Consider the following 26,518-nt stretch of genomic DNA (forward strand, 5'->3'; position numbering starts at 1 on the left):
ATGTAAGAATTATTTTTCAGTCCAACAGATGTTTTGGAATTTTAGGAGGATTGTATTTGGAGAAAGAAAACACAAAGCAAAACTTAAACTTTACAACTTTACAGACACGAACTATGTATGTCTAATTCTCTTTCAAAATGGGTACAGGAGCTGTGCTGGGGTCTTAAAAGAACTACCATTTCCAAATTTAGTGGATACGCAATTGAAAATACTTGGCAAGTCTAAATTTTTTGGAACATTATCATGTCACAATTTAAAATGTTGCTGTTCACACATTATGATCAAAACCAACTGCAAATATAGAGTATGGTGTTAGTATAAGAGTTGAAAAGTATGCAGTTAAGCATCTGTATTAGTATTTTATTACGGGAGCGATTTAGGTCTAAACATTTGGAAGCACAGGTTTCACAGTTGAGATATGCAAATATGGTGAATTGAATACAATTAAGTTTAAGTGTTTCTTAAGAGAGAGGCAGAGAAACAGAAGGAATAGCTAAGCTACTGCTGCTTCTTTTTGATCGGGAAGATCATCAAAGACCACTCTAATATCAAGGTCTGCTGCTTACTTGACCTTGATCTGCAATCTGACCACTTGCTGACCTCTTGTACACAAACCACGAGCGAATCAGCTGTACGTATTGCTTGCAAGCCACCTCCCTCCGCTGCTGTAAACCGATGTTGATGGGACACGGCAGCAGACGGGACGACAGGCTGCGACGCGCCGTGTCCGGTCCGTGGCGAGGGGAGGGGGAGGTCACAGTTCGTAGTCTAGCTTGTACTCGTTGGCGAGATAGATCCTGCGGAAGATGAGGGCTGCCAGCGCCAGGGTGAGCAGCACGATGAGCACAGCCGAGCCGGTGTGATGGGCGTCCGCCGGGCGGCGCTGGATCTGGGCGAAGGCGGGAGAGGCCGGTCTCCGAGGCTGCTGGGCGCGGCGCTGGCGGGGGCTCAGGCGCCGGCTGGGCTGGGGGGGCTCTTCAGTGGGGTCACTCTGAGGCGCAGCCTGAAAGGGAGAAGAGGGACATGGCTTCTGTTCCGTAAAAAAACAAAACGCTGAGACGCATATCTAAAGGCATGTGCTGAAGGTCTGCATTATAAAGTTGCCTCATAAAGTAAATTAATTTTAAAGGTTAAGTTTACTCCTACCGTACATCACAAAAAGTGTGGTTCTGGAGAAAAGGCTTAGGGCTCAGTGCGACTTTGGGGACACAGTTTATGTTGTATAGATCCATACGTATGTTGTTTTTCAAGGCACCAAAGGCCAGTACCACAGGTGGTTTGCAGATTATTTCAGAAATTAAAAAATATTGCAAAGAGCCAAGTTTAATATTCAAAATCCTTCTTTTTGTAGACAGTGCTGTCATAATGCACATGACTGAAGTGGTGGACTTCTTTCCACCACTACATTGCTGATCCAGCCAGCAGATCAAGGTGTAATCGCGAACTTTAAAGCCTATTATCTAGGCAGGGCACATTCAGGAGACGTGTCAAGGATACAGATGGCCAAGGAACACCGACCATGCCAGGAATTTGGAAAACTTTTAACATAACGGATGCACTGATGGACAATGGGGCAGCAGTCAAGCTTTTTTTTTCAGCTTAGTTTGTTTTTTTGCCATTAGCCAGACTTTTCATTGCAGGCCCACTCTGTACAATGCCAAGCCCTGACCTAAACTTTCAAGCTCTAACCTCCATTACTGGCAAAATCACCCCCATTTAGTAACATGACTAATATATTCTAATATAGGGAATCACTGAATTTTAATAACAGGGAGACATAAACAATCCTGAAGGTCAATATTGGTTGTATTACAGCCAACCTTACATGTCTTTATAATAAAACTCGACTGACCAGGAGATGGTCGTCAATTATACCCTGTGGCAGACTGGTGTCCCGTCCAGGGTGTATCCTGCCTTACACCCAGTGCTTGACGGGATACACTCTGGCTCCCCAGTGATCCTGTATTGGATGAAGCAGTAAGAAAATGCATAACCATCCATCCATTACCAGAAAGCCGCTTGTTCCTGTTAAGGGTCACAGCAGCTCGGAGCTTATTCTGGAAATTTACAGAAGTACACAAATCAGGACTACATGGACTTTAGATCTGAACATACAAACACCAGCTCAAAACTGAACCCAGGACCCCAGAGCTGTGAGGCAGCTGCACCAACCACTACACCACCATGCCAAGAGAAGGAGATAATAATATTCTCATAACACAACACCCAGATAATCCAGAAGGATATTTTAAAACCTAAATCGCGATCATTATTAGGGAAAAAACATTTATTTTAAGTCGACTTCAAAGCAACGCACAGGGAAGAGCAAGCAAGACAATGCAGTTTTATTCGGAGTAAATCTTAGCCCACCAGATTCAGAGCAAAAGGCTTGAGGGGGAACCGTGGCTCACAAAACAAAGAATTAAAAACTGGCAATCGCACAGGGTTTCTCCCAGCTTCGGCTGACCACAGGCTGCTCTGCCTTCCAGGAAGAAGTGCAGCAGCTGTAGTAATAGACAGCCCCTCGGTACAATGGTGGAGAGTTGGCTCTGCAAGCTGCAGAGTTACAGAGCTGTGTGTGTTTGGGGATTCAGGGCCGTGAACCGTTTTCTGCAGCACGACCGGACATCACATGTAGCAGCAGATGGTCTGACGTTTTATGACCCCCCACTCATCTCTAGTCCTGCCACTGCGGAAACACAGCTTATCCAGGATTGCACTACAATTTATCACCGAATACCAGGCTGCATTCACTTGAAAAACGGTGACTGTACTGGACTAATGCCAGTGTCTTTAAAGGATCAGTTATGTAAAAGTTAGTCTGGCTTCCAATATGAAAGAATAAATCCTTTTGGTTTATTTAGGTACGTTTCACTTCCTCTGATATTTTTATATCCACAGTTATTTTTACAAAAAGCCCTCTGAAATACAAGGAAAGGAAATACCTTGTAATAAAAATGAAATGATTGCACTCATTGGAGAACAGGACTTGATATTTCTAATTTAAATGACTATTTAACATGTTATGCAACAAGAGTCTGGTTCAAAAATGAAGATCGACACTGAATTACAGTCTGTACCAGCAAGAATTGTATTAGCCTAAGCACAACAGTGCACACAAACAACAAAAGTGGACATTCAGAAATATAATAACATACCCACTCATACGTTAAAAAATAAAATGCAAGATGTATTGTTTTAATTCAACACAATGAAAGCAAGAAAAGTGCTTGAGTTGAAAAATTCTTTATTTGCAAGTATTTATTGAAAACTGTCAAGTTTAAAATGTAATATTTTTTAAACCAAAAACTACATTTTTTAGTAACTCAACTTCTGTTCAATCTAGCCTTGTCATAATACCCCACACCGATACATACCAACTGTGGAGTCTCATCTAATATCCCAACTCAGGTTGATAGCATCTTCTAATGTTTATCAATAACGATTTAAAACAGGTCATCCCTGAAGGGAACTGATGCTGAAATGTGAGGAGTAAAAATAGTCCCCCCTCAGTGCTTGCTGTTCCCCACAGAGAGCAGTCCGCACCTCCGCTGTGAACTTGCAGTTTTAGTCAGTGGTTGGCGTTGTGTGAATTTAATCTATCAACCTAAAAAGTATGGGACTCATCTAACATTAAGGCCAGAATCTTTATCCAGACAGACTACTTTAGAGCTGCTATTATAAAAATATCATTGATCTACAAAAGGAGCTACACTTTGAAGAATTGGAAGATTACATAAACCACTACCAGAAATAAGGGATAACAGCAATTATATACTCCCTCTTTATCCTTCATTGTAGCTGTACATGACATGCTCAGATATTGAGCAAAAATCATTTTGCAATGAAACTTCTACCATAATGGGACTATTACAAAAGAACAAAAGGGCTGAGGTGGATTTAAAGATTTGAGTATTTGAGTGAACTGACAGCAAAAGAACCTGCTTTACTGTTGAAAACACTTTTGCCTCTCCTTTTCAAAGAGGAATATAGTGACAGTCATCTTTTTTGCTTTTTTGCACATTGCCTGTTGTTGTTTTGCACATCGTCTGTTGTCGTTTTTTGCACATCGTCTGTTGTCTCTGTCTTTCTTTTGCTACAGAATTGTATTGTTGTTGTTGTTTTTTTCTCTTTGTACTACTTATGTCCGAGAGCTAGCTAAATAGCATTTCGTTATACCATATACCATGTATATGAGTGCAATGACAAACTTGAACTTGATCTTAAGAATTGCTCTAGGACTACACGGAAAGCACTTCGATATCCCAAGTGTCTGAGGTCGACACACTGATTTTTTTTATCGGGCAACCTCACATTTTGCTCCCGTGCACCAAATGGATTTGATCTGTATAACCGCAAAGTACAGTAAATAGCAAAGCGAGATAACTTTATCCCGCTAATAAAAGTTGGTTTTGCCTGGCTGCAGAGGGAAGAGGGTTAAAGACAAACAGAGGCTTCAGAGAAGCAGGTCTCACCGCTTCAGGCAGAGCTGCTGCTGCTGTTGCTTGTGTCCCTGATGAAAGGGCCTGTGCCTGTGTGCCAGAGGTGGGGCTGCTCTCTGCTCCTGGGCTCTGTGCATCTGTACTAGATGTGCTCGACTCTGCCTGCAGGACAAATGGGGAAAGAGCAGGCACAGGATCCTGAGAGGTGAGAAGGGTCAGAGTATGTATTCAACTCTGGGACTGACATCACCTGGCTTAATTTAAGGCCTAACAAGTCAATCAAGTTTGGAGGCCTTAAAAAAAAGTCTCAATGGATCAGGGTGCCCAGACTTTCGCACATGCCACATTCACCGTTGTATTTATTTTCAATCTGTTAAATTCTGCAAGTAAATAATAATTATCCATTGAAATGTGCAGAAATATGTCATGTTTACGTTTGTACCCTGTAGAGGTTGTGTTAACTTGTTTTCACTGAGAGATTCGGCGAAACATGCGATTTGACCAGGGGTGCCCAGCCTTTCGCCTACAACTGTACCTGTCACTGGGAAAAAAATCCTGACCAAACAGTACACAGCAGCATGTAGAAAAATGCTTTAGTATATAATCCTCATCACCTTAATAAGAACATAAGGAAGGCTGCAAACAAGAGGAGACCATTGGGGCCCATGTTAGGAGCTATCTGAGAATCTCTTCCAGCTGTTTTATGAAAGAAGCCTGGGTATCTGCTTTAACAGCTGCAAAGAAATTCCCCCTCCTCTCCTGATTTGTGTCCTTTGCTTTGGTTCAGTCCACTGGGTGGCGTTGGTCAGGCAAGACGTTTTTTCCGAAAAGTTGAATCAGGTTCCTCTGCAATCTCCTCTCTGAGTGGAGGAGGTTCTCTGAAGCCCTGGCACACCCCCGGTTTCTCTTCTCTGGACTGATTCCAAAGCAGCAATCTCTTTTTGTGATGTGGTGACCAACAGAGTACACAATATTCTACATAAGGCTTTACAGGTTTATGTAATACATTGTACAATTTTCAAAATGATTCTAACCTATTATCTAACCAGATAAGACATGAGAGAACAAATTCTCAATTACTGTGATATGCTGGAGAGCACCCATTTGTACAGCAGGGCTTTAACATGGAGCAATCGGAGTGAAACCCCTTGCTCAAGAGTTTAAAATATCCGCCCACCAGGAATTAAACCTTCAATGCAGAGTCCTGAGCCCTGATGACTACTCCACACTGGTGCACATATTAATATAAGAAGCTTTAGGCATACTTCTCCCTGTACATGAGGTGCTTTACTACCCTGCCAGTTAGTAGTGCCTCTCTTGAGATTTCCATGTGCAAAACTCCTGCCAGCAACACTTCCAAGACTACATTCCCTCTCCTTCAAACCCGTTACAGTACGACTGAAACCAGTGAACCCGTATGCTGTTTGTGCACGCACACATCCTCTGCAAATTCACATTGCTCCGTTTACCATACTTTTCAGCATTTTGTACTCGGGGGGGTAACAAGGAGAGGGAAAAGCGATGTGACTTTTGACATTCTCTAGGGGGCAATCACTACTCAACCAGGTTCAACAGAGAGCACATCGTTTTCAACACCCAGGCCTGAAAACACACAACGTGGCAGACTAAAATTTCATGGAAATGTATTACATCAGAACTGAGATTTGAACCACTGCATGTGCGTGACCAGGTAATATGCAGTAGAGGGTAACTATTAATGTGACGGCTGGGATTATGAGCTGCTGCATGAAACGTAATAAATTAAAAAAGACAAACAGAACAGTTGGCAGAAATATCTGATGCACAAATCTGTTTTTGAGAACCACCACTATTTGTTTTGGGAGAGGTTACAGTCAGTCACCACCTTGTTCTTTCTGCAATATGTGCTGTCACGAGTAAACCCCGTCGTAGGTACACAGATAATTAGCCAGCTGCTACCTTGAAGTTGATCTGTTTTGCTAGTTCTTTGGCTTCCTTATCCTCCTGGCTGGGGTTGCTGTTGGAGGTGAGAGGCATGAGAGCCGTCCTCATGGTGCAGCCACAGGCCTCACAGTGGAAGTCCTGGGACCTGGAACACACAGGTGTGTGCGTCATTGTTTAACAGGTTGTCCATCCTTCATTACACAACTGACTTGGAACAGATAACGTGAAATGGAGAAGAGGTGACACACCACAGTGAAGAGAGATCATTGTTGTTTGCGATTGAGTCACAATCCACTTGGAACAATTTTACATTTAATAATTATAATAATAATTGCTTACACTTATATAGCGCTTTTCTGGACACTCCACTCAAAGCGCTTTACAGGTAATGGAGACTCCCCTCCACCAACACCAATGTGCAGCCCCACCTTGATGATGCGACGGCAGCCATAGTGCGCCAGAACGCTCACCACACATCAGCTATCAGTGGGGAGGAGAACAGAGTAATGAAGCCAATTCATAGATGGGGATTATTAGGAGACCATGATTGGTAAGGGCCAATTTCAAATGCTAATACCAATACTATCAAAGGAGAGAGCTGGCCATATCTGACCTAAGTGAACTAACTGCTACTGTTAAAACTGATAAAAAATCACATGGTCCAAATCATTCCAAACTGATTATTTTAGGGTGATTAATAATATCTGATGAACTGTGTTACACCGGACTTCAGTGCATTACAGCCTGTAGGAATAACAGTCGAGGAGTTTAATATTATAACATACACAAAGTTAAAAGAGCAACCTCTTTCGCAAATAAGGAGCTGAGTCAACCTAGGGCAATGTGAAGCCACATTTTATCCGGGATAAGGACAGAGTTTTATTTATAGAAATGAAGATGAGCTGTTTATCACATTGGCTTTTCGTCATCCTAATGAAGCCGTCAGTTACTGATACTCCTTCTGGCTTCCATTTCTACATCTCTGGAGCAAAATACACAAATTGTCTATCAAGAAATACCACAAACACTGTGATCTACATTTTTATTTGTGATTTATTTCAAATAATCCAGAGTGCACCAGTAGCATGGGGTCTACTTAGATTAACCACCAGTTACTACTAGTGGCAGCTACCCATTAACATACAAACTCAACATCTGTTTTCTCGCTAATAAATTAAAAAAAAATTATAAATTTTTGCTCTTTCAGCTAACTAAATAAGAAAAGGCATAAATGTACATGAGATAAAATAGAAATTCATTTGCAGTAGTGCACATGCACACTGATGTAGCTCTATAGGGGCGGAGAGGTGGCACTGTGTCTGAGGATCTGCGCCTGTGGCTGGAAGGTTGCCGATTCAAATCCTGTGGCCGGCAGAGGAATCCTACTCCGTTGGGCCCCTGAGCAAGGACCTTAACCCCAACTGCTCTAGGGGAGCTGTATAAATGGCTGACCCTGCGCTCTGACCCCCAGCTTCTCTCCCTGTCTGTGTGTCTCATGGAGAGCAAGCTGGGGTATACGAAAAGATGAATTCCTAATGCAAGAAATTGTATATGGCCAATAAAGTGATCTTAATCTTCATCTAAAGTCTTAAGGTGACAATGTGTGCACTGGCGCAGGGACATCTCAGAGACTAACTTTTTGGCAAGAGATTTCCTTTCTTCTGGAGTATAATCGAGAGATCCAATCGCACCCTCTCCTTTGGTTGGCATGAATCCAATTATAGCTATTAGTGCAGTTCTTACTGAAAGAGAAATAAACATAAAAAGACAAAAATTAAAACTCAAAACCCCAGCCCATCGTTGCAATGATAAATTAAATGAGTCTATAATTCACATGAAAGAACATCACATTCTCTAAAGTTAAACACCCGTGTTATGCAACTCGAAGTAATGCATTGTTTTTTTCCCTGCGTAAGCCTGGATTTACAGTCTTTCTAAGGACAGATTCCCATTGTGTTTCTCCTCAAAAGCCCCCGGCTGAGACAGGCCGGCTTTCCCAATCCGTTTGTGTTGAGCAGACATAAGGTTAAGCCACGGTGTCGATCAACAGACATGGGGAATACACAGGGCTGCAATACACTCGGCTCTGCTGAGCAGAGGAACATGGAAAGCAACAACATGAAAAGCAGCATTTGCTGGATTAGGCACCTCCTGAAACGCCTACAAACACGCGGGCTCAGATTCACTGACGTATAGCCACACAACATGACGGTTATGAAGTCCAAAATTTTAAAAGGCAAGACCTGCAAATTAATATGTGCAGAAACTTTCATTTTTCTTTTTATAGAGAGCTGTAAACAGAGTCTGTTGCTCTCTAGCAGTTTTGCAAAACAGTTAGCCATGCACTTTCTTCACACAGGTCTGGTGTGAGATTTAGATCTTTTCCTATTTTGAAAGACTTTCTCTTCAATATGCGCTGCTATGAAAAATTAAATCCTCCTGTCAGTCCTAAAACCAAAAATTAGCGTTATCTTTCTAAAATCCAAATGTGGGAAGGTCCAGAACAAACATTTTAGTGCAGCAAATGCAAAGTACAGAAAAACCACAAAGAGTGAGTATGATCAGTAAAAACGAACAAGTAAAGGCTTATTCCATGCTGAGAAGAAGGCTCCACAGCAGAAAAGCTGTTCCTTTCACCATAGAATAAACCTTTACTTGTTCCTTTGCAGCCTACGCATGCTGACGCAGCTCCCTACTTAAAGGTGCTCACAATAAAAACACAATAAAAATTGTGAACGATAATTTAATTTAAAAAATGGTATGGATCCCCAAATGGCATAGTAAGTAAAGAGTCTTTTCTTAGTATATTAACACAATACAAACATTACTGTTGGCTCAAACATGGCTTTAAAAATCTCATGAGTGAATACCACAAAGGGATCTCAGATTCTGCAGTTGTGAGACATGATATTCTGAAGGTCTAGTCTTTTCTTCCAGACTATCTCTGAAATAATATAAAAAACAGATAACTGTAGCTGATGAGAAAAAAATAATTTTGAAAGTGCTACTGGATTTCCTTGGAGGGATGACATGACTGAAATGAGTTCTGACAAGCAGAGCAAATAATAAAAAGAGAGACTAACAGGTGTATGGAAACAACCATGAGCTAATAACTGGCAGCAATATTACGGATGCCTGTCAGCAGTGAAAGAAATCTGTTATAGTTTTCTTTAAAAAATTCAGCAAAAACCTGCTAAGAATAAAACCATAAGAGAAAGACAGAATATCACATTCAAATCTCTTATACCGAGTTATATCTAATGTTGAAAGACATCCCACAAATTAACGTCTGGGCCCTGTTGAATTGGTTTTAACATAAAACTACTGTATTTTCACACTTCAAATATTTAACTGAGATGTTAGCCAAAATATTTCCCCCCTAATTCGTTTACTAATGGTTTCGTTTTGAATCTTGTTTCCGAGTTACTGCTTCTAGCTGTAGTAACAGATAAATAAGTTCTGGAACCCGAGATGAAGTTTAAACAACTGAGTTTATTGCATGCAAGTAACAATAAGACCACAGTATTGTTCGAAATATAGGTACAAGACTTCTGTTTATATAGCAAATTTCAGCCGCTTCTGACGCAACTTGTTACCATGGTAATGGGGGGGGCACCTGTGTTTGGACATTCCCAAGACCTTGAGCACTTTTTAATGGTCGGCTTTATCTTCCCTTATTAAGGGAGTCTCTATCTCGCACTTGGAATTTCATATCATTTAACTCCCATCCCAGCCATAACTCAAAGGCGCCTAAGCATGACATTTCTTGTGCCACAAGAAGTCTTGGTGCAGAAAGAAATCCGCTAACCCCTTTTTCACACCTTGTATCTTTCCTCATAGCTATGGGAACTGCTTGGCACACGTACTGTACATGACCGTTCCGTATGGAGAGCGTTCAGGCTGAGAGTTAAGCCCCGGAGAGCTCTGTCTCTACTTACTGCTCCAGGAGGGCTGCCAGGTCTCAGGGTGGTGTCCAGAGATGCTCAGGCAGATCTTCTTACCAACTTCAAATCTTCCATTGGACTGTAAAAACAACCACACATCAACACTTCATAGATCTCCCTTTTGACTTAATTTACCATGTGTTTTATATACAGTGTATTCTTAAAGCCAGTCTTCAACAAACACCATGCAGAAAACCTCTTAAAAGGTGACAGATGAATTATGAATTGAAAAACTAACATCCAGATAATACATAAATTGCTTTAGACCAGAGAGTTCTTGACTATAGTCATTCCCCCAAAACATCAATAATGTAATTTTAGGAAAATCTCTTTGAATTCCTTTGTTTCTAAATAACAGTTTTTGCTCTATTGTACAGATTAAAAAAAACATTTACAGTATGCATTTCTGAAAGTGGCAAACAGTTTTTCCACCACTTTGTAAATGTCGTGTGCATTGTAAATCACAGTACTAACAAGAAGTGTCCATTATCAGCCATTTGTAATAATTAAAAACAGTGTTAATCAGACACCAAGTACTGTATACGTCTACTATCAATATTTACATGTCAACATTATAATATTAGCAAAAGGTAAATTTTATTAAAATACAGACCTAATGAAATGCTAATAATTAACTCAAGGGGGTGGTTGAGCACTTTAAAACACTGTTTCACGTAACAATAAGTTGTTCACAAAGTGAGAAAGTTTTGAATTCGGAGGATTCAGGCCAGGTGTTGACCTTGTTTGGAGGACCACAGGCTGACACTGGAGCCTGATGCGAGGGCCCTCTCGGATTACCCTTATCATCTAGAAACAGAAACGAGTGTGCGGCACGATGACGGGCTCTTACGGTGAGGAGGATGATGCTGGGCGGCTTCATGGGGTAGTCCGGAGGAAGCACTATCCTTCCGTGATAGACCCCACCGTCGAACTCGGAGTCAGGAGGGCCCCTTACCGAGAAGTGCCACTCAAAAAGATTATCCTGAACGCAAAGGTAGTCAGAGCATGGAGACGGAATTAGAACAGTCGCCTCTTCCGCAGTCTACTGAAAATACCCAGGCAGTAAGACCTGCCTTTCTTGTAGTCAGCAATACCGAATTTGGAGGTTCCAAAGAAAAATCTCTTTTAGCAAATATTTTACATATAATCAATTTGCAAAAACACGTTTCCTCCTGATATTTTTTACACTACACATAATTAATAATTGTATTAATCTAAAGTTGTTCATCTCCAAGGATCCTGAGGCACTGTACACATGGCCTACTGTACCACTCAAGCAGGAGCCAGGACAGAACACAGGATGCAATGGGCACTTTCTTACAATAAGGTCTCTGGTCACGCTAATGGGGCACTGGTTTCTCAAAATTGCTGTGCACTAGAGGTCATGAGATTCTGACAAGATAATAGTAACATAAGTGCTTCAGGTTATGTGAAGAAGCAGGCTGTACTGTGCTATGGTGTGAACAAACAGGAGACAGAAAGGAGAACTTCCTCGTTTGTTAGAAATATGTCCTCCAGAAGACATGAAATCGAATTTTAATTGTCTCTACAGGCACCTAGCAAGACGTGTCATTTTCATTTCCCATCAACAGAGTTAGTACCCTTGTGAAGCTGTTTAGCTTACGCTGCTGCTGCAATATGTCAAAGTCGTCTCACCTCTAGGGGCTGTGCGTGGTAATGTTCTGTTGGATCCCTGAGCTCAGCTGCTTCCTTCATCAGCCGCTTCACAGCTACAGGTGCACAAAAAAAAAAAGATGTAAAACAAAAGGCTGATTTCTCAAGTGCAGGGACATGTCAAGAAAGGACTACACTCTGGACTTGATGTGTCCACCACAGCCCACCGCAGAGTGTACGCACACACGTCACAAGAGATGCCAGTGACCCTGGCCAGTACATCCCAGGGAGGGGAGACATGGAAACTGCATGAAGAAAAAAGCAGTCCAGACTGCAACTGAACCCAGGACTCTGATCTGATCACAAAAAGTGTCTTCTAAATGAATCATGTTTGTTAACCAGTTTGATGCGATTTTTGAAACCTGGGAGTTTATCCCAGTGGCACTGTAAAGCTGTTCACTGGGAAATATAGAATAACAATCTGTCCCCTTCTATCAGTGGCTTTCCATCCAGATGCAATTAATGAACAAGAGGGAGGCCAACTTAACCTAAACTGTGTCTAGTTAACTGAAGCCATGTACTGTACATCACATGTTTAAAGGAGTGGCAAGCTGTTTGCTAACATGGTCATTTGCATGAGGACACATTTCTCTTTGCTTAATCTGTGCTACTCCTAACTGTTTTTGTATGTGGGAAATGTTTTAGTCTGATTGACCACTCTTAACTGAATTATATCGACAGATTTATTTAAGAAATCTAAAACAAGACCGTTATTCCCCAAGTGTGCAGGACAGCAAGAGGCAGAGGAAGATTTAAAATACACTTTCACTCGGGAGACTGACTGATGGTTTGAACTCCTTTTACATTTTGAAATACTTGCATTTGCCAAAACAACTGCACAGCAAAAAAACAAAATCAGGCTCATAACGGAAAAAATGGCATAAACAAGTTATTAAGGTCACTTAATTACAATCTGTGGGCATTAAGACACATGTGACATCCTTCCAGCAGTGAAAACATCTGTGCATTTTAACCCTTGAGTTAAAAGTACGCTGGGCTACAGGGCAAATTTTAATCTAAGGAAAGACAGACCTAGTTTTAGCCCAAACCCGATTATAGAAACCTGGGCCATGTGAGAACATTTCTGGAGAATAAGTTGTGGTTTATGTAAGGAAACTTAAGAAGCAGCCTCGGGCCTTAATGCTGTCAATGACAGCTGCTGGAGAGTATAACTGCAGAAGACATCATGCTTTAATCATGCTGCACTGCAATCAAAAGACAAAATGAACACTCCTCCATGCTGCATTTGTTATTCATGCATATTTATTTATTTTTGTGCTTATCTTCTCGAACCCTGATTGAGAGGAGGTGCGGTCTTGACATTCAATCTGAATGGGAGGATCTGGTATTCCCCTGTGAGATCTGTCAAACCATCCTGAGGCAGCCTTGCTCTCTCTTGCACAGGGCTTGGCCTGTGGTTTGACTGCTTTTGCGCATTAATGGACTGACTTAGATGTTTTCTTGACATGTTCACAGTGCCTTTCGGGGTTCGATTTTCTCCTTTTCTCTTTCGTATCAAGGCCCCGGCTAGCTCTGTTGGTAGAGCATGAGACTCCAATCTCAGGGCATGTTTTGTCTAAAAGTCGTTATTTTGTTTTATGTAAAGATGGCAGTGTGAGTTTTTGGGACTGAGGCAAGTTAGTGTCGGAGTATGTTTGGATTGAAGAGCGTATTTTTTTTTTTGTTTCGTTTTTGTCTGGAGAAAGGAAATAAAGGCCTGTGTTCCGTATGAAAATCTGTTGTTTCTTTTAGGTTTTGGTGTATGCTACGTTAATGATATTATAACAGAACCGGGCTTTAGGCTGTAACAATATTGTATGAATATATCATTAATAACCATCAAGTTGTACCCAGTAAGACGAAAGGGCTATTACAGGGCAGGGGGTCTGAACCGTTTGTGCAGCTCCACAAGGCAAGAGGTGCATTCCTGTCTCCCCGGGGGAGCACTGCAACAGCCTCATGGTTCAATAAGACCAGTTACATTCACGGGACAGTGCACAGCAGGGTTTCCCCACAGTGGTATAGGGGTCAGGTGGGCTGCCTGGCCAAACAAATGCATGATCGCCAGCAAAACGCACACAAGAAGTCTGTATTGAATCAGCGTTCGGTAGTGATACACTGCAAGATCATCTGTCAGCCAGCAGCCACAATGGTACAAAGAATTCAAACCACCTGCCCATTAGGATGCCTTTCGTTTTACTGGGTACAACTTTATGGTTATTAATGATATATTTATACAACACTGGCATAATCTTACAGCACTCAAGTCTCACACACAGCGGGACCAAGTCTCGTGGACTCATGCCTTGGTCTGACAACCTCACGCATCTGCCATCAAGTCTGGCTCGATTAAAAAAGGACAAGATGAATGGAAAATCTTGAAACTGCTGTAGAGATTAATTAACCAATGCGTTTCTTTATACCTGAATAAAGGAAACAATCAATTCAAGAACTATGCAATCGCAGTTTTCGACAGAAAATCTCCCGTTTTAGGGATTTGGGCCTTTGAGAGCTACGTTAGTGACTGATGAAGAAACCCCCCCTCCCCCAAAAAAAAACCCTGCAAAAGTTGGCAACAAACATCGTTTCTCGAGAATAACAAAGGAAGCAGAAGCCACTTAATCATCAAAGTGAAAAAAGACTTACTGCCTCAATGAGCATAAAATAAATAAACAGCGTCTCAACAGCAAAAACAGCACAGCGATGGCTGGATGCAGACAGAAAACTGCACACAGCAATGCATTTCAAGCACACAGCTCTTCCCTGGGCAGCATCATGAGCGGCTTACATCTTTAATGAAGCCCACACAGCGAAACTAGTTCTTGTGGTCACATGTACTGGGACAGGGTGTATCGTGCCATACTGAGCCTGCCAGTGGAGCGATCAAACTGCAGCTGAAAATGGGATTCAGCACAGACAGGCAGGTGCCCGAGTCCAGCAGCAAATACCAGCACTTACAGTATACCAGCACAGTGCCACCCACACAACGGCCTGAAAGGGGACTATCTACCAACGTACCCCTGTGTCAGGACAAATAACTACGAAAGAAGCAGAACAAAAAAAATGGCAAAACTAGACCTCGCTGCTACAGTTCTAAAAGACACGGGCCAATAAAAACCTGTCTGTGATGCAGCAAACAACCCAGACTGACCCTAAGCGCCACAGACTCCTCTTGACAGACGGGTAAGACTCACGTAAAGATTTAAACAGGAGGCGGGTGAGGGTCTGCAGCCAGACACAAAATGGCAGAGTAGACTGGAGACAAGGACAGCACTGTGTCTTGGCTGCGGAGCATGTACAAATACAAGTAACAATCCATCCATCCATTTTCTACCCGCTTTATCCAACTGGAGGTCACGGGCAGCCGGAGCCCATCCTGGCAAGGCAGGACACACCCTGGATGGGACGCCAGTCCACCGCAGGGCACACACAGACACACACACACACACACACTCACCGCAGGACTCCTCTTCCCTCAAGCCAGTTAACCCACCAGCATGTCTTTGGACTGTGGGAGGAAACCCACACGAACACAGGGAGAACATAGAAACTCCACGCAAATACAGACACCCCAGGCCAGGACCTGAGCCCGGACTGCAAGGCAGCCATGCTTACCACTGTGCCACCAATACACAATTCAACAATACTCATCATAAAAACAATGATGATGTGCAAAAGAATAAAAATAGAATAAAAGTATAAAAAACTACGTATTTGCAATAAACTAAACTACTGTAGGAAGGAAACAACCACTGATGAGCAGTGAAGGTGATGGCACAGAAGCTATCAAGCTGGTTCTGTTGAAACATCTTTTTCTCACATGTTATCTCAAACTTGCTGCACAACATATTTCACAGCTAATCAACAAGGCCTATAGGGAGCTCTATCTCAATGACAGGCATTTGTGCACCATTAAAAGATTAATGGTATTTATGACGAATATTGCATGCTAAACCCTTAAGGACACAGAAAAGATTATGATATGCTCATACAGTACCCACTGATTGGAAAATACAGTGCAGAATATTGCTACCACCAAAGAGTAAAGATGTACAACAAGTTTGTTTTTTGAAGGGTTTCTTCTTTACATTACTTTGAATACATTTTTGATGAGACCAGTTAAGCCACCTTCATTATCTGAATGAAATAAGCATTGAACAAAAATACACCAACTTCTTTTCCCACAGTCCTGCTCTGAGCATAACAAGATGTGTTTAAAAGCTACACAAATGATACAACCTACACAAATTTCTATGAAACTCTGGTTCTCATTTGGGGGGGGGGGTCTCGCTTTTATTTGGAAAGGTTAGGTTCTTGTTCCACTTTTTTAATGATAGCCTTCTTTATACTAAAAGCAATATAAGATCAGATCACTTTATTGGCCATATACAGTTTCTTGCATTAGGAATTTGTCTTTTCACAGACCCCAGCATGCTCTCCATGAGACACACAGACAGGGAGAGAGAAGCTGGGGGTCAGAGCGCAGGGTCAGCCATTTATACGGAGCCCCTGGAGCAGTTGGGGTGAAGGGCCTTGCTCAGGGGCCCAACGGAATAGGATTCCCCTGCTGGCTGTGGGATTCGAACCGGCAACCTTCCAGCCACAGAGCCACCACTCTGCCCTTCTCCTGGATACATCATCTCCATCCCATCTTTCACTCTTTGAACTGGGTTCACTATAAGAGTCCACCACTGAAAGGACACATCTGACATCTGACCAGAATTTCAAGACAAATACCAAATCTGCTGGAAAGCTCTTGCAGTTGATTTTTAAAAAAAAAAAGACCATTACATGATGCAAAGCTTTTATGAACAAGCTGCCTTTCTGCAAAGCTGACAGACCATTCTGAGGGCAGCTTACAGGGCAACGACAGTGAAATTAAACTACTGGCTCGGGAATTAAAATAACAGTTATATAACTTTTAATTATTTTTAAACTTCAAACCATTTGTTATGAAGATAACACTATAAGCCTTTCCAATGAAAGTTAACGATGTTAATATAATATTGCCTTTTATTAGTCATTGCAAAATATAATCCATCGCACAGGATTTGTCTTCTTGCTTCAAAAGTTCTGACAGTTTCCAAAGGCAAGCGTTTTCCTCGAAAATGGAGTAAGCCAATATTGTCATTTTTTGCAAAAAAAAAAGCAAAAATCTGGAAGTTTAAAACAAAGTTTCGTCAAAAATGTGTAGCTTCAAGGAAGCTTTTTTTGTACAACGCCTTCAGAAAAGTTTTTTTTAACAAAAAGAAGCAGAACCATTATTTACTGTAACTCCTGAGCGCTCTTGTGTAATACGTGCATCTGTTACAAGGGCATAACAGAGAACACGAGTTGAATCCAGTCACTTAAAATAAAACTCTCCAACGAATGCGTTTTGCAGTGGCTGGAGATGACAACGCGAGACAGTTCTGTTAATAAACATCTTTTAAGAACTTCGCGTGATGGCAGTGATGACAGAGGAGAAATAACAGGAGGGTGGAAGCAAAACTATTTTTAATATCCCTGTGGGAAAAGGCCAGCTGCGCGCAGCACAGTACCTCTCTCTCTCTCTCTCTCTCCTCCGAGTGGGTGTAAAATCCAATCCAGCTTCTCCAGCAGCAGATGAAAAAACCCTCAATCTGAAGTGACAGCTGGGCAGGCTGGGGATGAAATGTGTCCTGACAGTGTCTGCCAAGGCCATGGCAGAGCTGGCGCAGTCCTGCCACAACCAGGTTCGGCCCAAGAAGAGCCCCTCCTTCCAAACAGGCTGGAGGATGCCCAAGGAAGATCTCAAAGTGCAGTAAGGGCTCTGCGCCGATTTCCACTTGATCACGGCAAGTGTGCACCAAGGACGGGAGAGTTTGTGGTCAGTTCTTGGACGAATAAAAAAAGGTGTTTCTGGAAATCGTCAGCAACGTCAAGGAAAACCCCAGAGTCTATTCACATACTGCTGATCAGAACGTTAATCAATTGCTTGTTTTAAAATAACCTGGACCAAATCTGATTTGAAGTAGAAGATGATGTGAAAGCGCATCTTGTTTTCACCTTGAATGTTTGAAAAGAAAACAGAAGGTGGTAGGGCACTGTCATACACCTGGAATCTCTGACTGAACTAGTGAAATCCTTCAGGAAAGGTGGAAGGAGTCAACAGCCTGGAAGCTGGCTGATTGTTGGAAACTTACACCACACAGGACCCAACCTGACGATCTCTGCCAAGCAGACAATTTTCTGGGGGGGCGATCTTCTCTCTGACCTCCCGGGAGATGCTTTCAGTAGGGGAAAACCCCGCCTTTCAGAGCCCTGGGCTGAAACGGTATAAACAGCCAGGCAAACAACTGCTTCTCAGGCCAGGCAGAGATTTCAAGGTTTTATTTTTAATCAGGGGGTGTCAACAGGCACGTTGCAGGTTAAACTCCCACATGCAGCAGCGCACAGGACCACAAATATTCTCAGAAAAATCAGAAATACTGTATTTCTAAACAAAGGGGAGGGTGGATTTTGTGTCAGGTATGCCCCTGTCCATTTGAAAACCAAATACACAAAGGCAGGAACAAATCTGGATTTGACATAGAAATGGTCAAACGTTAGTTGGACTTCGTTAACAAGATAGGTGAGCACATGTGAAAACAGCAGCTGGAACCACAGATAGCACAGTGAGGCCAGTAGTTTCAGCTGACTTGCCACTAGAGATTATCTAGGCGTCTACAGTGTGGAAACACGTCCTGAATATTAAGTTAGATAACTGATGAAGAGCTGAGAGACATTTTCACACACGGTCAGATTTGACTCACCGTGCTAGTTGATGTTGTGTTGCTTTTGAGAATGCTGTTGTTTAGGGGGTATAAAGGTACATAGGATTTTTGCTGAATACAATCTCTTAGTTGCCCATCCTGCTTTCTGTGTGCTCAGAGGGAGGGCTGGCATGTACAGCTGTACACAGGCAGGGTGACAGACTTCTGCGGTGCTGGCAGGAGTAGGAAGGCAGTCAGAATAATAGGATGAAATGGAACAGAACGAACCAGGGAAAACGAGAGGAGATCCACTTTATCAACCAGTGAACTGGAGCTTCCACCTCAGTGATACAGTCCAGCAGATCAGATGGAGAAATGAGAAATGACTTCACTGATTACATTGTTCAGAGAAATTGAAGTAGAATGGACACTCATTGCAAGTTTAAATTATGTCCAAATTAAACAGGAGGAGCACAAATGTTACAACAAAACAATCCAGGCTGTAACCTGGAGAAATCGGTTTCAAGTTTCCTGCTTCCACTGTAGAAAATGCTTTAAAAAAAGCACAGACTTCGTCTACTGAAAATGGTGATGACCTAGAGTCTCCCCTCCCCAAAGTGTGTGAAGAGAAAAGGAAAATTTAAATAGTAAAGCTGAAAATCGCAAGTCTCAAAAATTAGAATTTTTGTTGCAAGGATCTTTAAATCCTTGAAAGCCGTTTGGCCTCACAATGCAGTGCAGCCTACACAAAGCCATGTAGACTAATACAAAGAAACAGAACTTAGCATTAGTTTATCACTACCAAGCAGAAAAAAAAAATCGCCTCGACTGCTGGATTTAAGGACAACAAAAAATAAACAGAAGGGAAGTTGCTATGGGAACTACCTGATTTGCAAGTCTGAAGAGTAATCTTCGCTCACCTCCCATGCCTGTTACTGAATGTAACACTTGTGTTTCAGAGGCTGCTGCCTCAACACTGGCATCTTCTTAACTGTTCTGTTCTGTTCTAGAGTGCCCGTCTAAAATGTGTAAATTGACACGAGCATTTTGTTCAAGCAAATCGGCAATTTACGTAGGAGGGAGCTCATTAACATGACTGAAAAAACGGCCGCAGTATTAACCGGGAAAAAAGTTTCAGATTCAGGACAACACGGGTGAAATCAATATCCTTTCACAACAAAGGCTGGAAACAGGTCCCTCCCCTAAAACACAGGAAAAGCTACAAGGGAACCTTAAAGCTATGACGGACCAAAGACTGCAGCAGCTTAGTTAATTTCATGTTGCACTGAAGCTTCTTATCAGACTGACATAAGTGGTTACTAACCCACACCTCCTCTTTGTTTGCAAAGACGTAGACTAATGCTAAGTCTTTCTTAAGATACTTTTAGTACTGAGACAGATTTAAACTATTTTGCAGAAATATCTTGTGAAAGTATGGTCCCATTGCTGTTGCAAACCCCTGATCTTGCCACGGGGGAGAGCAACAGTTTCGCCAAACTTGAGATTCACATACAGCAGAAAAAAACTAATTAAAAATGACAAAACAACAGTGAGACGGATCCGTATCGGAAGTGCAATCCCTCTACAGCGCGAAGCAGGGTGCGAGCACCGTCCATTGAGCACTAAACGGCGTGCAGGTAAGGAATCAGCGACTCCAGTGACGTGGGAAAGGCACGGAGCAGAGACCAGAGCGAGTCCGTGATAAAAGCTCACAGCTGTGTGACCAAGATCAAAGGTGCCGTCTGAACAGATGAGTGTTGAAGAGATGCCGAAAGATGGTCACAGGCTGAGCAGCTCTGATTTTAATGCGTTGTTCATTTTACCACCGTCACCAAACATATGAATATAAATATTGTAGTAGGCTTTACATTTGTATCTCAATGCCCCTGTTTAATCTCTATTTAACCAGCACCACATCACTGAAAACCTGTTTATATGCTCTCTAAATGTCATTTGGAAAGAACTGTACTGCATTTTTACATACATACCCACTGAATATACACCATCTGATCTCATGCAAAAACACAAATATAAGACTAATTACAGAGCTGATTTGTTTTGATATTTTCATTAGCCACGGTAACGGTATGACTGCCTGTTCTATAGAAATCCCATCTTTTCTTAAGCTAAATGAAATATAGCAGGTATAGGTTTGATATCATGGTCATCGATTGTAATATTCACTGACAACTTATATACTCTGATTCTGTACATTTTATCACAACATAGTGACCTGCACTTTAGTGCAAAAGTTGACTCTCCTAGTGTTCTCCGTTATAAGCACAGCCTTGTTTAACACTTGATCAACAAAGCAAAGAAAACCACACATGGCCATCTATTATAAGGCTTTTACCAGCAGCTATATCACCCCGCAACTCTCAGCTGGCAGCCCACTGAAGCTCAGCAGGTGTGAGCCTGGTCAGTATCTGGATGGGAGACCTCCTGGGAAAAACTAATGCTGCTACTGGAAGAGGTGTTAGTGGGGCCAGCAGGGGGCGCTCACCCTGCAGTCTGTGTGGGTCCTAATACCCCAGTATAGTGACGGGGACATTATACTGTAAAACGGCACCGTCCTTTGGATGAGACGTAAAACTAAGGTCACTCCACTCAAAACCCTTTACAGCCATAGTGCACCAGTACGCTCACCACACACCAGCTCTCAGTGGGGAGGAGAGCAGAGGGATGAAGCCATTTCAGAGATGGGGATTTTTAGGAGGCCATGACTGGTAAAGGCCAATGGGAAATTTGGCCAGGACGCCGGGGTAACACCCTTATTCTTTTCGAGAAATGTCCTGTGATTTTTAATGACCATAGGTCAGGACCTCTGTTTTATGTCTCATCCAAAGTGTCCCCGTCACTATACTGTGGCATTGGAACCCACACAGGCCGCAGGGTGAGCACCCCCTGGTCCTGCTGGCCCCACTAACACCTCTTCCAGCAGCAAACTTTGTTTTTCCCAGAAGGTCTCCCATCCAGGTACTCACACCTGCTGAGCTTCAGCGAGCTATAATGCACTTCTTTGAGTTTTCAACTACAATATGGTTAGGAAACTGCATCTTGAATTCTAATACTAACTGGCTAGTATTCCACCCATCAATCTTCTAACGGCTTCTTCCAATGCAGAGTCACAGTTGAGCTTGAGCCTATATCAGTTCACAATGGGCACAAGGCAGGATACACACTGGACAGGACGCCAGTCCATCGCAGGGCAGACACACACACAAACGTTATGGTGCTTATAAATGTGATCTTCTTATTTACGTATGAGTATAAGTAAGAGGATAATCAATGCATTTACAGTATACAAATCTGAAAACACAAAGAACTATGAAAATGTGTTTTAACATATTTTGGTTTGATTTCTAATGTGAATTTTTAAATACAATTTGCACCCATTCTGTTGTGATTAATTTACCTCTCCTTGAAAAATTACTGAACTATGGTGTGTGTAGGGGGAGTGGTATAGAAACAAAAAATAATGCACTGCAAATACCACTTCTTTAAATAAGGATTTCTAAAAAAAAATAATTTACTAGCAATTCAGTATTCCCAGCTCCACAGATCACATGTTTTAAAGTTAAACAATGTAAAAACAAATGAACCTAAACTCCCCCCCAGCCCCAGGGTGCCTGTACTTTAACACACTGATTCTAACTAGTAAATGCCTAACAGATCAAAGTGCAGTGATGACGCTGGATTGGCTGAAAGTCATTTTCCACAGCCGCTCGGTCAGCCAGATGGCAGCAAGATTGAGATAAGACTTGAGCTTTGGCTCGTGCTTACTGTACTTTCCCATTACTTTCCCTGGTGAATGGAGAGGTGTAGGTTTTTGCAGCTTCGGTTATCGGTGAGAAAAGAAGTTGTGAGAATCGACAACTCGGATCAGCGGTCGCCTTGTAAAACAGCATCTCGAGAGCAGTGACCCAGCTAAGTCTGCAGTGTCAGCCTCAGCCTCAGGCACCGTCACTGTCCACCCTCCTCTAAACTATCCTAGAACCCCTTTCCTGGCCCTTCGGTTTATGTATACCGTGGTTCCCCAACAAATAAACCCCAAAGATACATAGTGCAAAGATGCTGCTGGGAGTGGAGGAGATTTTTAGTAAGAAGGCAGTTGGTGGGTTTATGTTAATTAGGCCTTGTGTTTACACAGTGATTTTTATCCAAAGTGTTTTACAAATAGAACAGGACCAAAACCCCCACCAAATCGCAACAAGGGATCTTTCACGACAAAGCAATCGGGACCTTGGACAGCAGCTCCTACATGTTCCCAGTCATCATACTGGTCTGTTCTGGGGAAATTCAGGTCCATCTGCCAGTATGCCAACACCACTTACTGCAGGAACCTGCAATTCCTTGGAGCTCTCGTCCCAGTACTGGCCAGGTCCAGTCTTGTTGCGGTCTGACACAATGAGGCTAAAAGACATATACTGTAGTTCAGGTGTGGAGCTGCATCAGCATGCGTAGGCTGCAAAGGAACAAGTAAAAGGTTTATTCCATGCTGAGAAGAGAATAAAGGAAACAACGTTTCAGCTGTGGAGCCTTCTTTGGGTTTGACACCCAACACCCAAAGAAGGCTCCACAGCCAAATCGTTGTGGCTCTGGTCAGCATGGAACAAACCTTTACTTAGACACTCTGTGATAAAATGTGTACAGGCAGAAGACACTTTTGCAGAAATAGCTTGAAACAAGCATGATGCTTGAAATCCTGCACAACAATTCCTAACACTGTTACCAGCTCCTCAAGAAGAACCTGATTAATCTCTCACTTAAATACTGACACCTATTTTGGGTTGACAGGGGTTTATCTACTGTTACTAAACACATTACATAGTGAAATCAGCTACATCAAGCAAGGTACCCAAATGTGGTCAAATTGCAGGCAGCAGTCACTACAGTACTTTTAACAAAACAGCACATTATTACTAAGATCATCGGTGACAAAAAAAGTCAATCGTTTTACAAAGTTAAACGGGACTTACTTAAAACAGAGAGAACTGTACCCTTAAGCCTGTGCACAAATAAATACCAAACTGACATTCAGTCCATTCTGGTCCTGCACATTAGCATAACGTTGGTTAAGAATTTACATTTACATCGTTTTACTGCATGTGTGGAAGAAAGCAAACAAAAACACTTGCTACGTCGTCGTTGCAGAGACGCTGTTGAAAGAGAAAAGACGGGCACAAGGCCTTGGGCAACACTGGCGAAGACGCACAGCTACCCTCCACTGTCAGCAAGGGTGGCTATATCGAGGCTGACGGCAGCCTACCCTGACTAATTTTCAGAGGTTCTTTTTCTGACAGCTTTTTAAAAAATGTTTTTTAAGGAATAAAGATGAATGAAAGTGACAGGAATAGCCCCTCCTGTATCCAGGAATAGATAATGGGAGCGACTCCGGTGGCCCGAGGGCTTTCAGTTAACTGCCGCAGGGGAAAGATTACAATTCAGAGCACACAGCCCTGTTGTATGAAGTCCCGTTTTTGAACTGAGAAGTATTTTTTGTCAAGCAAGGCTGTCGGTCTTACAAAACATGTCACATCTCAAGAGAACCAAACGCAGCTTTCAGTTAAGCCCAATATAAATTCTATCATTTCCCCCCAAAAGATGAAAAGGTTATTTTCTGTAGGCCTAAGCACACACAGACAGGACTGCATGGGGAAAGCCAGTCTTGTCTGTGATTAATGTCACCAGCTGCAGGAAGCCGGTGCTAAAACGGTTGGTTTCAGAACTAGTATGATGCTGTATATTAACATTTTATGTAAACAAAAAGCACAAAAATGCAGAAATAGTTGCACACTCCAACAACAGTGCTCACCACTGAAGCAGCTGCAGCCAATCGATGTCCTAGCTTCTCCGAGTGCCTTACCAGAAGCTACAGACTCTACAGACCATTACAAACTGGAAGAAGATGCGATAAGACAACCGCAGAACAATACCTTACTGTCAATTACATCAGGATCCTTCGCTTGTCACAGCCCTGATACTCACAATCTCACAACAAACACACATTTATGTTACGGATGTCATTTTCGCTCTACAGTCCGTAGATTCACCCTCGTTAAAAAAAAATGAAAGGGAAGAAAAAAAAATATTTCTGACACCTCTTTATATCATACTTTAATGCTTTATTTTCCCCATTTCCATTAACTGCTACAACACTTCACGCATTACTTTGTACTGTATGTCACGCCAGTGCGGACTGATTGAAATTCAGTGCCGCACAAGTGCAGTCGGGACTGAAGAGGACTGAAAAGGCCAACAACATCAACCAGCCCACTGTCACGGACTCACGAAGTTGATTAATTTTCAAAAACTACCAGGGCCACAGCTCCAGCCCCACTATACACGATACTGCCCGCGAATAGCAATAAAGTTGACTTGAGCACAAAACGAAACAAAGCCGACTGGCCGTCAACACAGCTCAGCGGCCCTCTGGTAAAGATTCAAGATGATCTGAATTGAAACTACTGCGTGATTGCGAGCAGCCTTAACAGAGCGCCCCTGTGGCAGAATCACCCCTCATATTTGTAGAACAAACAAAAATAGAAATACGGAAGTAAACCACAGCCCCCCACAGTGCCCCTCGGCTACAGTCACAGTCTGGATCGCTTACCGGGACTCTTCAGGTTGTACTTGGTTTCCATCTTTATCTGCGCAGGTGGACGGGGGGCGGCGGGCGCACGGATGTCTTCCCACGTTGTTTTGGTCCGAACAGGGTTCGGTTTCTCGGTGCCAGCTAACGGCTTCGGTTTGTTTCCCGGCCCCCTAAAGCTGCCATAACATAACGGAGAAAGCCACAGGAACTACAAAAACGCGTCCCTTTGGTGTCGTCGTGCCGGAGTAGTTAACTAGCATCCCAATCTTAGTAGCCTGACGTGGCACAATCCTCCTAGTTTCGCTCAGCGGCACCGTGACAGGTTTGAAATCACTTTCTGTTGCTCTACGAACATGTCACATGAAGAGACGAAAAGAGGAAGTGTACATTTGAAAAACGAAACTTTATTTACATCCCCGGCCAGGAATCAGCTGCGTTTCTGTCGGTGACTGGCCAAGAGAGCACTGCCTGTCTCCGGGATGAAAGGACGTCCTACTGTACAGTCATCATAATACTAATTGGTGTGACAGGATTAAACTTTGTTATATACGTCTTAAGACTGTCTAAAGCACGCATTGCGTTAGAAGAGTCAGAGCAATACAATACATGACAACTGGGTTGAAACCAAAGACAAAAGCAGTTTGAAGTAATGCGTTTTAAACGAAACTTTTAATGAAAATGTTTTTGCGTTATGTTCTCTGTTTAACTGATAATAAAGAAGCTGATGTATCACGATTACCGTCTGATTCCTTTGCTGTCCGTAAACTGAGTAAGCAGATTGGTAGGAGACACTAATGAGACGTGATGTGTGTGACGCATAAACAGGAGAGAAAGTGTTTAATTCTAGCCTGACGGAATAAGCCCTGCAGGGAACTGTTTTCAAGTTGCAGTAGTTTTGGGTAAATTTCAGAAGTGTATACAATAACACAATCAAAACACACCCTTATAACTTCAATGACACACCCATCATTTCACAAAAAAAACATAAGAAATAAATATGCAGTGCGCTGTATTGGTAACAAATGTGCAAATATGACAAAAACAGCAGCAGTGCTACCAGGCATAAGTACAGACAGCAGCAATGAACCAAAATAGGTGGTTTCAGAAATGTATAATTTTCTTCAGTTAAAAGAAGCACCTTCTATTAATTGGGAATATCTGGCAAAAAAAAAACATTTTAATTCTGTTCTCTACTGTATGTAACAGGCATTTTCCTCAAAAGCTTCA

General features: G+C 42.5%; 1 protein-coding gene across 1 annotated transcript; it reads right to left on the reverse strand.

Moving 5' to 3' along the window:
* Positions 1–222: 222 nt before the first annotated feature.
* ube2j1 (ubiquitin-conjugating enzyme E2, J1) lies at positions 223–25,654 on the reverse strand. Its single transcript, XM_088626771.1, has 8 exons — positions 25,310–25,654; positions 11,966–12,039; positions 11,160–11,291; positions 10,304–10,388; positions 8,002–8,107; positions 6,381–6,510; positions 4,476–4,604; positions 223–1,003 (listed from the first exon to the last, which is right to left on the reverse strand). The coding sequence occupies exons 1-8, from the start codon at positions 25,338–25,340 to the stop codon at positions 755–757; spliced, it is 936 nt and encodes a 311-aa protein (XP_088482897.1). The 5' UTR covers positions 25,341–25,654; the 3' UTR covers positions 223–754.
* Between the last annotated feature and the right edge of the window lie 864 nt (positions 25,655–26,518).

Source organism: Lepisosteus platostomus, chromosome 3, assembly GCF_059453375.1.
Source record: "Lepisosteus platostomus isolate fLepPlt1 chromosome 3, fLepPlt1.hap1, whole genome shotgun sequence".
Taxonomy (NCBI): domain Eukaryota; kingdom Metazoa; phylum Chordata; class Actinopteri; order Semionotiformes; family Lepisosteidae; genus Lepisosteus; species Lepisosteus platostomus.